The 14,432-nt window shown below is 44.5% G+C and overlaps 1 protein-coding gene across 2 annotated transcripts in view; it reads right to left on the bottom strand.

Moving 5' to 3' along the window:
• Positions 1 to 14,211, bottom strand: part of TECRL (trans-2,3-enoyl-CoA reductase like) — a 1,221,034-nt gene extending 1,206,823 nt beyond the window's left edge. The window contains exon 1 of one of the 2 annotated variants that reach the window (XM_069626096.1): positions 13,837 to 14,211. In XM_069626096.1, coding sequence (XP_069482197.1) covers positions 13,837 to 14,058 — 222 coding nt within the window. In that variant the 5' untranslated portion in view covers positions 14,059 to 14,211. The remainder of the gene's footprint in view (positions 1 to 13,836) is intronic. The other variant, XM_069626097.1, reaches the window with a different exon arrangement.
• Positions 14,212 to 14,432: the final 221 nt, after the last annotated feature.

Here is a 14,432-nt window from a genome sequence, read left to right as displayed (position 1 = left end):
CATCGCCAATGCTTGTTTTCATTGAAACTTTGAACACTACTTTGAGAGGAAACCCACTCAGATTGGCCACAGGACTTCTGAACCAGAAGCACAGTGCTCTGGTCTTTAGGTTCTATTTCTATTGTGATAGGCCCAAAGAGAATTAGATTTTGGAAGGAGGACATATTTGTGGCTTTAGGATGACTGACGAGCACCTGTAGTTTAGTTTCTTAGGCAGGGACAATCCCCTTAGATATCGGAATAGATAGACTTTTTCTATTTGATTTAATAAAGAACCATTTGAAAATGTCCTCAGTGCGTCAGACTGTTTGACTGACCCAGGTATTGGGTCCATCATGTGGTTTCACTGTAATGATCTCACTGAGAGTTAGACTGTGTAGTTCAGAGCTCAGGTGGGATGCCTTTACAATGGGTGGCCATTTTGAATTCAGAAAAGGTGGCATGGAGGTTTATTTGGTGAGAAAGAGGTCTCTCCCTCGTTTGCTCCCTTTTGTGCTGGTAAAAAGGTTGAAGACTATGGAATTTTGAATCCCTTGCATGTTCTCGCATTACATTTTCTGGGGAATTTCAAGTTGGTGTTTCCATTGAGGCAGTAAAGTAAAATACTAGTTGTTTTGTGTTTGCTTGTTTGCTAAATTACCAATGTTTTTGGAAAGAATGTTGAACAACGAAAAGTTCCAACTCCTTTCCATTCTCCATTCCATTCTCAGCTTAAAACTAGTACAATTCCCCTGTTGAACCTACTGACACGATACGTCCGTCATCGCACCTGGAGACTTGAAGCAAGTTGTACGCTTGGTATCACGATTTTAAACATGAGGGAAAGGAGTTGCCACTTTTTGATAAGGTAAATACTTCTTTGATTGTCGTCCACCATACCTGGTCAGGACTAACCAAGTTGACTCCAGATTGCAGTTTAAGATACATACTAGGTGACTATATGATCCACTTGTAATCTCTACAAAAAAAGCTCATGACTGATACTCAGAACCGAATATGTTGAATATTGAATACAGTCTATATGTAAATTACGTTAAGTCCCAGAAAACAGGATTGGAAATAAAGATTCACCTATGAATATGTATAAACATGCAGAGTTTCATGAAGCACCTTCTCCATATCAATGTCCTGTTGTCAACTAAATGTGAATTTGGTACACACTTTATTTTCAGTTTAAATTGATATTAGGATAACTATTCGACCAATTATTTGGCTGTATTTTGGAATATTTATTTGTTAGTAGCGCTCCTTGATACTGGTTTTCTGTATTTTATTCATTCGACAGTCCGTTAAAGCCTTTGAAGAAGCGGAATCTATCCTTGAAACGCGTCGCCATATAGAACAGACTCACTTTTTTGCCTCACCTCTGTGCATTGTACATTTGTTTTGTGTGTAAACTAAAGAATACAGTGTTTTTTCAAAAACATCTTTCTTGACATGTTATTTATTGATGAATGATTTCAGTGAAATATGAATACTCTTCAGAATTAGTTAGCGGCTGTGATCAGCACTTGATAGTGTGCAGGGACGGGAGGATTGTAATGTCGAATCGCCTTTCTTGTTCTTAAAAATATCCACTGGACACAAATGGTGGCTTTGTGGTACTTGGGTCATCGTCAAAAGCCATTTCCAACACAAAGTGAACGTGTTTGTTTTTTACTGCACTAGGTTACTGCAGTTAACTATGTTTTTTTTAATATTGAATATGGTATTTTGTAGCAATATGCACACATCTCATTACTATAGCACTTTATGTTTAAGCACAATGGATGGAGAATGCCATGCAATCATGCATTGCTGCCATCCTTTCAAACTCTCCCATACCTCATACACATCCATTGACTACCCATGGCCATGCTTTCCCTATCATAAGATAATGAATCATTGTTCCAGTTTTTCTTAATGTAAATGACACTTTCTAAATATGTTTCATTCAAGTCATTTATCCCATTATGTTCATACTGTCAAAACGACGGTGAAGAAAACACCATTCCCGCCAAACCCTCGTCTATTGGGCTTCATTGTGTGATCTTGTCATTTTCCTGTGAGAGCGTTCAGTTTCCCCAGTGCCAATTGCTTTGTGTTTACTTCTCTGTCCTCTGTGTTTGTGTGACCACCCTGAATATCTGTCCCCCACGGGTCTAAAAAAGGAACATGTTTAACTCCTTGTTTTCTATTTGCCTTCCTGTGTCTTCTGGTCTGCTCTAGAAAGGGTGCTTGTGCCTGGCTGGATGTAGTGTTGGAAGACCGGCCAAACGATTAGCTAACGAAGCTCTGATCACATTACAGAACTGGCAAGATGAAGCAGTCTTTCTTACAAGGGTTGTATACAAGTGGCATTCGCACCTAAGGGAATCCTAACATGTTGTGGGCCAGATTCTCCAAACTTTTTTTGGCGCAAAGGATTGATTGATTGATTGATTGATTGATTGATTGATTGATTGATTTATGTATAGAGCGCTTTACACCAAGGCGCTGTACAATGGAACAACAGAATACAAAAAAACCAACAACACTTAACAATGGTAGCAAATTTACATCTTGAATCATTCAACAAAACAGTGCAAAGAGCAATTAACTGAGGGGGGGCAGAAAGGGGGAGAGGGAAGAGGTGGGGGAGGAGTGGGAGTTGGACAGGGCAAGGGAAAATGGAAGAGGAAGAGAGAGGAGTAGGAAAGGGGAGAGAGGAATCAGGTGAGAGGGGAAGTTTTCAAGGGGGAGAATGGAGGAGAAGGGATTTAAGGGAAGTGCGAAATGAGGCGAAGGTTGTAGTAGAGTGGATTGTGAGAGGGAGTGAGTTCCAGTGCAGAGGTGCAAGGAGTTGGAATGAGCGGAAACGGGAGGAAGCACAGGGGGAAGGAGGAACAGTGAGGAGGAAATGGTCAGCGGAGCGAAGGGGGCGGGATGGGGAGTAGAAGGAGAGAAGGGAGGAGAGATAAGGAGGAGCAAGACCATAGAGGGATTTGAAGACAAGGCAGAGAAAGTGGATTTAAGCTGTGAGTGGAAAGGTAGCCAGCCAAGGTAAGAGAGCGAGGAAGAGATGGAGTCACGGGAGGTAAAGAGAAAGAGGGTACAAACAGCAGAGTGGTATATGGATTTAAGGGGGGCAAGTTGAGATGCGGGAAGTCCGAAGATTAGAGAAGAGCAGTAGAAGAGGCGGGAGAAGATGAGAGAGGAAATAAGGAGTTTGGTGGCGTGGAATGTGAGGGAGGAATGGATTTTGCGTATATTGTAGAGGTGGTATCGGCAGGTGCGGGAGGTGAGTGAAATGCGTTGAGAGAAGGTGAGAGAGGAATCAAAAAGAACACCTAGATTACGAGCTTGAGGGGAGATCCGGAGATTAGAGGGAGGAAAGTGAATGAAAGGAGGAGGGGAGGGAGGGGGGAAGAGAATTAGAGGGGAAGAAAAGGACTTCGGTTTTATCGGTGTTAAGAGAGAGAAAGCGGGAGGACATCCAGTTCTTGATAGCAGTGAGGCAGGAGGAGAGTTTAAGGTGGAGGTCAGGTGAGAAGGAGGAGAAAGAAAGAGTTGAGTATCGTCAGCATAGGAGTGATGGGAAATGCCAAACGAGGAGATGACAGGTGCAATGAGAGAAGTGTAAAGAGAGAAAAGGAAAGGACCAAGTACAGAGCCTTGAGGAACACCGTAGATAAGAGGAAAGGAAGGAGAGGACTGGCCTCCCCACGAAACAGCAAAGGAACTGGAGGAGAGGTAGGAGGATAGCCATTTTAGAACAGGGCTTTTAAATCCGAAGGAGGAAAGAGTATGGAGTAGGAGTGGATGGTCGACAGTGTCAAAAGCTGCAGAGACATCAAGTAGAATAAGGATAGAGGATTGCTTAGCATGACGAGCAGAGAGGAGTGAGTTAAGGATAGAGGTGAGAGCAGTTTCAGTGGAATGTTTGGGACGGAAGCCAGATTGGAAGAGAGGAAGGAGAGAGAAAGAAGTAACAAAGGATGAGAGTTGAGAGTAGGCAATGCGCTCAAGAAGCTTAGAAAGAAAAGGTAGAAGAGAGATAGGTCTGTAATTAGCAGTGAGAAGTGGATCAGCAGAGGGTGTCTTTAGAATAGGGATAATTATTGCGTGTTTGAACGTAGAGGGAAAGGTTTATTGAGGACAGGCAGGAGTTGAAGAAGGTGGTAAGGTAAGGGATAAGAAGAGGGTAGATCTTGGGGATGAGAACGGAGGGTAGAGGGTCACAGGGGGCGGACGTGGGGTGGGCTTTGGATAGAAGGCAGGAGACTTCAGAGGGGAAACTGGTGAGAAGATGTACATAGTAGAAGAGGGAGGAGAGGGGGGACTTCAGAAGGGGAAGATGAGATGTGGCAGGGCATCTCATCCCTTGAGCCAAAAAATGTGCAGGCCAATTCTCAAAGGGCATCTGAATGAGCGCATCTTATATCAACAGTGCACGTTCAGATGCTCTTTGTTCATCCCTTTGCACATTTGCACATATCAGGACTCACTTCTGTGCATTTAAAAGCGCACCTTGAATTCGTAAAAAGGATGCATTTTTAAATGCACAGGAATGAGGCACATGCCCCGCGTCAGCTTTCACACTTGTATTTCTATCCCCCATGTACAGAAGGAAATGCTTATTTGTGTCTGTTTGAAATGCGCTCCCAGCAAAAATGTAATTGCTGGGATCCCGTCAAACATTAGTTCCGGGAGCATGCTTCTGACAGTAATGTATGTAAGAGGGCTGGCCAGCGCATCCTTATGCTACTGTCTAGGTCCCTCTGAAATGCTCATTTCTGCAAGGAGCACATATGAAAAAGGTGTCCTCTACTTTTTTCCTCTGCGCTCAATTTTGAGAATATGGACCCTGGAATTATTATTTCCTTACCATAAGTTTGGTTCTATATACTTTCGATGTAGAACATTTCATCCATAGAGATAATGGGGCCGATTCATGGAATGGGGCACAGAAATAGCATAAGGGGCGCATGCCGAGAAGGAGCCTGCAGGAGCGGTAGTGCAGAAAGAAAATTGTGCTCCCGCGTATTCATGGCTTCAAAGGCGCATTACTTGTCACTGCACAAGTAAAAACAAGCTGCATGAGGAACGCCCACAGCACGCCCCCACGCACGTCAAAAAGCAAGCTAAAGGCCAAACCAGGCGCAAGCCTCTGTGTCCACTGCTGAAACACAATCCACTACCCCTGTGAGAAGGCGTGCCCTCCCCGCAAGCCCAGGCTGAACCCCAGTGAAATCACACACCTTACCTCGCAAGCCCAGGCTGTACCCCAGCAAAAACGCAGGTCCTCCCTCGCAAAGCCAGGCTGCACCCCAGCGTAATCGCGTGCCTCACCTCGCAAGCCCAGGCTGCACCCCAGCAAAAACGCGGGCCCTCCCTCGCAAGCCCGGCTGCAATCCTGTGAAAATGCGTGCCCTTACCCGCAAGCCCAGGCTACACCTCAGTGAAATCGTGAGTCCTCCCTCACAAGCCCACGCTGCACCCCACGGGCCCTTCCTCGCAAAGTCAGACTGCACCCCAGCGAAATGGCGTGCCTCACCTCGCAAGCCCAGGCTGCACGCCAGCAAAAAGGCGGGCCCTCCCTTGCAAAGCCAGACCGCACTCCAGTGAAATCGCGTGCCTCACCTTGCAAGAACCAGGCTGCACCCCAGCGAAAATGCAGGCCCTCCCTCGCATGGCCAGAATGCACCCCTGTGAAATTGCGTGCCTCAGCTCGCAAGCCCAGGCTGCACCCAAGTGAAAAAAAGCGGGCCCTCCCTTGCAAAGCCAGACTGTACCCCAGTGAAATTGCATGCCTCACCTCGCAAGCCCAGGCTGCACCCTTGCGAAAACGCAGGTCCTCCCTCACCAGCCCAGGCTGCACCATCCAGACTGGACACCACCCCCCAGTCTGCTCACCAGTGACACCCCCCCAGGCAGCCCCACCAGACTCGACACCACCCCCAGCTCCCTCATCTGTGACACCCCCTCAGGCAGACCCCTCCAGACTGGACACCACCCCACAGCCCCCCTCACATGTGACACCCTCCAGACTGGACACACCCCCAGGCAGCCCTCTCCAGACTGGACGCCACCCCCCAGAGGCCCTCACATGTGACACCCTCCGTGCATCGCCCTCCAGACTGGACACTGCCAAGCAGACCCCTCCAGACTGGAAACCACCCCCAGCCCCGTCCCTTGTGACACCCTCCACCCTCAGGAAGCCCCCTCCAGACTCGACACCAACTTTACAATGGGTGGTGCCAGGTAAAGGATAGAGATTTGTTCCTTCAGGTCCACCCTATGGGCCTTTGTGTCCCCCGCTAGGGGAGGGTGAGCTTACAGGGCAGATCCCTGAGAAAAAACTCATGCCAGTGGGACAGAGAATAGGGTTATGGATAGGATGAAATGTATAATAAGATATTGTGCTTCATAGGTTTATATAAATAAAGAGGGGTCCCTATTAGGATCCCTAAAAATCCACCTTGGTGTCTGTATCCATTGGACTAGAGAAGGTAAAGACTCAGGGTGTATCCCACCTCCTGTTTAACATTGATTTTATTTTCAGGTTACAGTGTGCCCCTTCCTTTCCAGCTAGTCTGGGGGTAGGGAGATGGTTTGTTCCCATGGGAACTACCCCTGGCCTTGGGTGAAGGAGGGGCGCACCCTTGCTCCAGACCAAGGCTAGAAAGAAGAGGCTACATTTACATGCTGATGTATCCTAGAACATTGAAGATTATCCAAGGAATTATCCAGAACAATGGTTCTGCAATTCTCCATAGGAAGCGTGGGATTGGTAGGAAAAAGAAGGATCCTCTACTAAACAAATGGGCAAAAACGTGACAATGAAGAACATAGACAAAGCAAGGAGGCCAGAGGACAGATCTCGATGGGAGGACATAAACGATTTTTATTATGAATGCAAACATGACACTACCGAAACAGTATCTTACCAACACAGGAAAGGAGCAGGTGGTGTTGTTGGGTGTATTTTTGGCGCCTTTGCTTTCCACTGCACATGGACTTCTTGAGGTAAATCCCAGTAGAGAGTGGATGGCCTGGTTCTTTCACCCCAAGGTCGAAAAGACTTCTAGGAACCTCCCCAAAGTTTTAACAGGGGACAGGAAACTGAATATCTAGGCACATATTGCAGGTATTTGGGTGGCAAGGGCCACCACACATTAATATATTATGTATTTTGGTTAGAAAATATCTATTTTTTGTCCACGGCAAAGCCAGTTGTATTGGGGGTTGTGTATTGGGAGTCAGAGAGTTAAATTTGATTCACTAGGAAGATGTGTTGGCTTAGGGAATCAAGTCTCCCTTTTGTTTGTAAAAAAAAGATCATTTTATCATGCACATCTAGGAAACCGAATGACAAAACTATTAACATAACACAACGAAAAAAGTAATTAAAATGTATATTATTCAATAACTATTAAATATCAATTAGGGGACTGTTGAGAAACGTGAGATTAGAATGTAGCTCGATATGTAGACTGGGCTAAATACATTGAAATATAACCGCTAGGTAGTTTAGGAAGTACTACGGCAATAGTATAGTTAAGTTAGGGATAGACATTTTTTTCTAATACCACCTAAATTTGGACTCGATTTAAGTTGGAGATAACTGATTGAGTACATAATGAATGGCTTGAGGGAACATGATTTTAAGTTAAAATCAAAATAGATAGATGCTGAAAGACAGAGGTCAACCAGGTGACGAGAGATAGCTTCGTTTGAATCCTCTTTCTATGTTCATTACCTGAATATAAATAGGTGACTCGAAATGGCGGTGATCACTTACAAGGATGCCAGAAACATGTGGTTATCATGTCTCTCAATACCTATAATACAGAGCATGCCAGGTAAGACATAACCTCTCGATATAATCAAATAGAGTAAAAGATAGATATATTAGCTATGCGTCTGTTTCTTAAGCAGTAAGGCAAAAAGTAACAGTACTGCTATGCAGCATGCCCTATCTTTGTTTATATTATGAGTAATGCAGTCAAAGAGAAACAATTTGTAAACTACAACTTGTAGATAAAATGACGAGCAAAACGCAAGCAATGACGCACTACTAAAAATCTAATCACAGAACAGGAAACTCAAGGCAAGTTCAAAGATGTTTAATTTGCTAAATGAGTTGCAAGACCAATTTACAAATAATGGGTTACCTTTGTACGATATATATCCCATTTAATTATCATATTTCTCAACAGCACGCAATGCAAAACTGAGAAAAAAACAAAGGTATTCTGAAATCGAATGTATATCTACTTAAACAATTCAGCGGGTAACTGAACTAATTGTACTCACCATGCGAAGCATCACTGTTGAATAAAAGTTATAAATAAATGTATGTAAACAAACAATTGTAGGTTAAAAGACATTGGGCCTCATTACAAATCAGGCGGCCCGGAAATAACAGTGGCGGTAAACCCGCCGCCACCGTTGTTTCCGGATCGCCTGATCCCGACTCCTGCAGGCGGGAGGTGATGTTCCAGGCAGACGAGGAAACACCGGCAGCATCACGAGATGCTGCCGGTGTTTCCATGATCCCCATTCCCATTGAGTCCCATTGAGGCCCTACTCGGAATGAGGCCCATTTTCTTTGCAAATGCAAAGTGGGCTCTACTAAAGGTACCCCCCGCTCTAGCCATAGGTATACCCTTTTCATTGTGATCGTTGCAAATGGGCCTTTTCACTGATTTCTGAATCCGGACCAATGTACGGCTGCATTTTGCATATATTTCCAGATGCAAGTGCATTTGCGGCCAGAAACATGCTTTTGGAATTGCTCCAATGTTCTTTTGATGTTTAATCTGTTTCTTGCGCTTCTGCGTTTTCCTGTCTTGCCTTTGCTTTTGGCATGTGGACTTTTAGAGTGACTCCTGGACAATCTTAAAGCTGAATGTTTTATTCATGTTACAGCTGGACTGCTTTGGTATTGCTTTTGGAGCAGCGTACTGCAAATGCAGTCAGTGATGCTAAGTACAAGGAGGCAGGGTTTCGCGTCCTATCCTGAAATAATCCGGGAGGGCAGAGCTAGGAATAGTGACATGACTGGTCCTGCACTCTGTGTGCTGCCAAGAGATTTATTTTTTGATTCTTTGTTTACTCTGCCGAGTGATTTATTTTGTCCTGTGACAAAGCATTAAATGCCTCTATAGTCAGTGAAGACATGGGTGCCATTGGCAAAACAGATCTATGTGATCATGATGACCCCCATAATTCTGACGGCCAAAAATGCCAACTTTTTTTTTGTTTTGTTTTTTTAAACCCCCTTTACACCACATATATATGCGGTGGCAGACCCCCTGCAGCTCCCCCATATTACTATTATATTGCATACCCCTCACATATATATACATATATGTGATTTAAGGGGGCACAAAAAATAAGTCTGAATTTCGCCATCAGAATTATGAGGACGACATTATGGGCCATTACCGGCAAAACCAATGGTGGATGGCTGGAAGGATTTGAATAAATCATAACCACAGGCACAGCTCTGTGCAGCCCGCCTGGCCATCGTTTGTCAGCCTGCCAATCATTACAGAGGTGAAAGACCATATGCAAATCAGGAGTGGTCCCTCCCCGAAAGGGGCCAGTCCAGCCCAAACTGCTAGGTCGCATCCCTTCTGCCGAGACTACAAGCATCCCCAAACATGTTTTGGTCTAGTTGGGCATCATCAATGAGGAGAAGCTTGGGGCTCTAGTCCCAGCAAGCTGGGGACCCATGTCTGAGCAGATCCGTCCCACTTGGGGTGACTAAAGTAAAACCAAATGTTGATGGCTGGAAGGTTTTGAATGAATCATAACCACGGGTACAGCTCTGGGCAACTCGCCAGCCCATCGTTTTTCAGCCTGCCATTTGGATCTCTTGGTGAAATGTCCACCTGCTGAGTACATCATTACTGGAGGCTTACAAGTGTATGAAAGTTATCACCACTGCAAGATCCTGTTTTTGTCTTGCTAACATGGTATTCCAAAAAAGACCTACCCACTTCTCAACGAAAATGGCTATTTAGGGCTGCCTTAGTGGCAATAAAGCTGATATTAAGAGGATGGAAAGTGAGATTGTCTCCAGAAGTGAATGTTTGGATGGATGAAATTTTAAAATTGTCTCACATGGAAAGATTGATTTATCGTCTGAAGAAAACTCTTGGATTTTTTTTAGAAGACATGGGGTATATTCCTGGACATGTACTAGCTCTAGCTGGGCTCTCTTTTAGTCGTTTTTTTTTTTTTTGGAGGGTGGGAAATATTAAGACATGTTTGACCGTATATTGTTTCTGCTGAGTGTTGTAAAATACATAAATTGTTAATTAAAAAAAGAGACTTAGTTACAACATAAAACCATTATCTTAAACTAAAAAGCAGCAGTAAATCGTACTGCATATTGTTGTTTTTTTGTGGAAATGCAACATGTTTTCACATCATGCATAAAAGAGACATATGACTTATCAGACAACGACTAACAGAAGGTGACATTATCACATACATATTACCCAAGAGAGAGATTAAAGGCATCTTCAATTGGTCCTTGCCTAGTGTAAGATGCTCGATGGGTCCTGGGTTCAAGGCACCCAACCCATTCCATTCTAGTACCGTTAGGCCAGTGCTGTTATTGCGGTAAGACCAAAAAATATGCAAACTGAAAATCTGGGCTCACAACCCAGCATGCCCACGTGACTAATGTATGTTCCTGGGCAAATGCATGCATGGATTGTGTGTTCTTTAGTGGCCCAAAATAAGATATCCTAGTAATTGCATTAAGTGTGAGCAACACAACAACCTCACTCACACATAGTGTAATATATTTTTTCTCAATATGTTATAATAATACATGGTAGAAAGGCCTCTACCCTACGGTATAAGGATATTGCAAGTCACTGGAGTATTGTGACCAAATAGAGGAGCGAAGCCGACGGCTAAGTTCCTTTAAAAAGTCACGGAACACTGAGGTGGCTTGCAATATCCTTTTTAAACACAGTAAGTAACATTGTATTCCTCATTATACATGGCCAAAAGATGTTATCCCTTAAATGTAATGCAAGAGCTCTTCCCATTTCTGGTATAAATAATCTATTTAGACTCTGTTTTGATTCATTTTAAAAAAAACTAAGCAGCCTCCAACGTGTTGTAGAAATATAGTTAAAGCAGTTTCCTAAATGTATCTAAGAAAAGCTTACGTTTTGTGATTTACAGTAAATAGTAACATGCAGATGTGTGCTCCCATAAGTCATCCTTCAGCAAAATAAACAGAACACCATAAACATCTCCTTCCCAGTTAATGACTACAAAGTGACAGTAAGTGGCACAGGCAGTAATTTAGAAGGAAGGAATTTGAACCCTTTATCGCGTCTTGTATTGAGACAGCTGGAATTCTGCTCTGTGCTGGCTCAGGCAGCAGGCGTTGTGATACCACAAATGAAGTACAATAACTGATTGCAGAATGGTTGTGATGTCATTTTCCTACTACACAAAGTGTCATGTCACAATTGGCCTGAAATACGAAAATGATGTACATTCTTCTATACGGAAATTGCAGTCTGCAATATATAATAATAATATGCATCATACAAATAATAATAATAATAATAATAATAATATGGAGAAATTATATAATACCCACTGAATTGGCCCTTGGCTTGCTCATGGAACCCTCGCTTGCTAGCCATGCTTCTTGCCTAACGGAGAGGGAAATAAATGATGTACTTCGATATTTGGTGACAGAGGAGGTCTTGCTGGGGACATGAACTTTGATTGGGTATTCAGCACATCAGCACCATTTCTGTCACTCCTCCCCCCGGGCCCTGGCCTAGCAGCTGTAGCTATTTGGTCTCCACTCATTAACCTGCTACGAGTAGGGTGTGGTGTGTGGGTGCTGGGGTATATTGATCTTGTTCATGGGGGATGCTTGTCGCCCGCCACACATTGCTTTCGTTTTTTAAGCTGTCTTGCCCACCATCCAGGACATGTGGGGACCACCTGCTGTTCCAGATGTACGTTAAAAGAACGTATCCCAAAAGATCTAATTACAAAATTACGGAGCCCACTTGCCTGCATTTTGTAATTCGATCTTTTGGGATTTTGCCCGTTTGTTCCCCCGCACTGCCTTTAATGTATGCACGGACAGGCCCGCAGCCTATAATACCAAACTGGGGGATTGAAGGACACCCCTCACAATCCCTGCTCCCCTGTTTGGTATTATGGGCTTCAATCTAATCTAATATGCCGAATGTACACTAAACGGGCATTTGGCATTTTAGATTCAATCTTTTCGTCCATTTCCGCTGTTCCTACTTGAGCCTATAGGTGGACTAGGGAAATTTCTCCTAGGGTTTCAGGCATCCAGCTGCTTAGGCATTGTCAGCCTCAGAAGGGCGAACTGCTTTGGATATAACTTGCGACCTGCGGTTTACCCATAACGCCCTGAAGCACAGCTGCCTTACAAATTATATAAAAATGTTCTATTGTAATGGTTTGCCTCCCTAAGGATAGGTGAAAAAACAATAATTAGTTCATTAGAAATGTCATTCTAGGCGGGGTGGTTGAAGTAAACCAAGAAGGAATGAATGCTAGCTTTTGAATTATTCATAACCACTATCCCTACAGCCTTCAATATCATAATTCTTCAACCTGGCTTTGACATTACGGAAGATGACCACTAACTACTCTTGCCACCAATCGGAGCAGCTCAGTCCAGACGACTTGGCCACGTCCCCTCTGCAGGTGAGCACATAGACCAGAGATGTGATTCAGTCCTGTGGCCTAGCATCTGGGCGGGCTGCTCACATTGGTGGCAAGGTCATGAATCATTTGTCTGCCTTGCTGTTGAAGGCTGCCCAAAGCACTGCCAGTGGTTATGATGGATGCAGAGCCTTTTTTATTTCGATTCTCACCCTAAGAGGGCAAGTGTAGGTTCAGAGGTAGTTGCCTTTCTTTCTACGCCTGGAGATTCAAAATAAACCTCATCGTTTAGGTACACCACGGCTGAATATGTTTAGGATTGCCTGTGTTCTCATGCAGAGGGCACACAGAGTACCAGTTCTGACTAGACCTCTCCTATTGCTGGCAGGACTCAGACTGGTTTGGAAATATGTTGTTGGTCCCCGTCTGTAATGGCACAGGCCAGCTAATTATGTTAGATTGTCCAGAGCAATACCAGTGGTAATGATTAATTTAAAACCTTCCATCTATCACCTAATTGTGCATGAAAGCAGAGTGTCATTAATAAAACGAGGCATAAAGGTATGTCTCCAACAGGCACATGCATGTGATGTCACTTCCTGTGACGCCACTGCCCTTCATGCCACTTCTGATGACATCACTTGAGTAAAGGGCTGCACCATAAGACTGCCACTCCCCTGCAAATTTAAAAATTGACACCAATGAATGTAGCCTTGGCACACAAAAGTGTTTTTTAGCCTTATGTTGTTTGTATCTCCCTCTTCAACAACTGGCATCATAGAATGGAAACAGCATGTTTTGCTAAGGGCATAGTCACCTGTCCTGAAAAAAAAAAGATTCTAAATGTCTCTATTTTCCTCTATTATACATCCAGATATTGCACGCAGCGGCAGTAGAAAGAAACTCAAAACCAATGCTTATAGGAGACAGTTTGCAAATCCATGAGTGTAAACCACCACGAACAAAATAACTGGAAGAGCAGAGGGCGGTTTGAATTTGTTTTTAACATTGCCTTTCCGAAACAGTCTTTTTTTTAACTATAAAACAAATAATACATGACAGCGTGTGTTCTCCGTGTAGTTTATCTGCGCAGTACATCACATTCATATATGTACCATGGGTGTATGAGTCTCTCCGCCGTTGTTTAGCTCACAGCCGCACAGTTTGGTGGGTACTCACCCTGTCCACCACACAGATCTGCTTCCGGGTTTGCGCGTCAAGTATCTCCACCTCGTAGTAGGGAATCTTAGAATGTCTCAGGGCAGGAGGGGACCGCAGCTGTGAGGTCGAGAGCACGAACTGGGACAGCGCCAGGAAGGACTTCTGTTCGTGGTTCGGGGCTGCTCCCCCTTTCACGTTCTTCTTGTGCGCTTGGGCGCACGCTTTTTGCCTGGCGAACATCGTGAGGCGAGACCTGCCGTAGGCTCGCTCATGTCACCAGCCTCTGCTCAGGGGCACTTCTCGAAGGAAAGAGTGTGCCCGTCTCCCAGTGGCGTTTAAATATTCCCACGGGCCACTGACGACGGAAAGGTCAGGGGACATTCCACTGCCAGAGGCCAGGCACACATTTTTAGCACGACCGAAAACAATGACTCCCTAATCCGATTCTATATATAGACCGCTCTAGTGTGATGCGCCACGATACGACATGTCCCGCGCGGCTCTCTATCTTGGTTCCGTACAGTGACGTTCTGGTCACTGGAATTCCAGGGCCAGTAAGAAGGCGGGAAGGAGATGCCACTGGTAGCTGTGGAGGATGGACGTACCCACATTTT

This window comes from Ambystoma mexicanum, chromosome 6p, assembly GCF_040938575.1.
Source record: "Ambystoma mexicanum isolate Mex_15411 chromosome 6p, UKY_AmexF1_1, whole genome shotgun sequence".
Classification (NCBI taxonomy): Eukaryota; Metazoa; Chordata; class Amphibia; order Caudata; family Ambystomatidae; genus Ambystoma; species Ambystoma mexicanum.
This window is presented reverse-complemented; position numbering and strand designations above follow the sequence as displayed.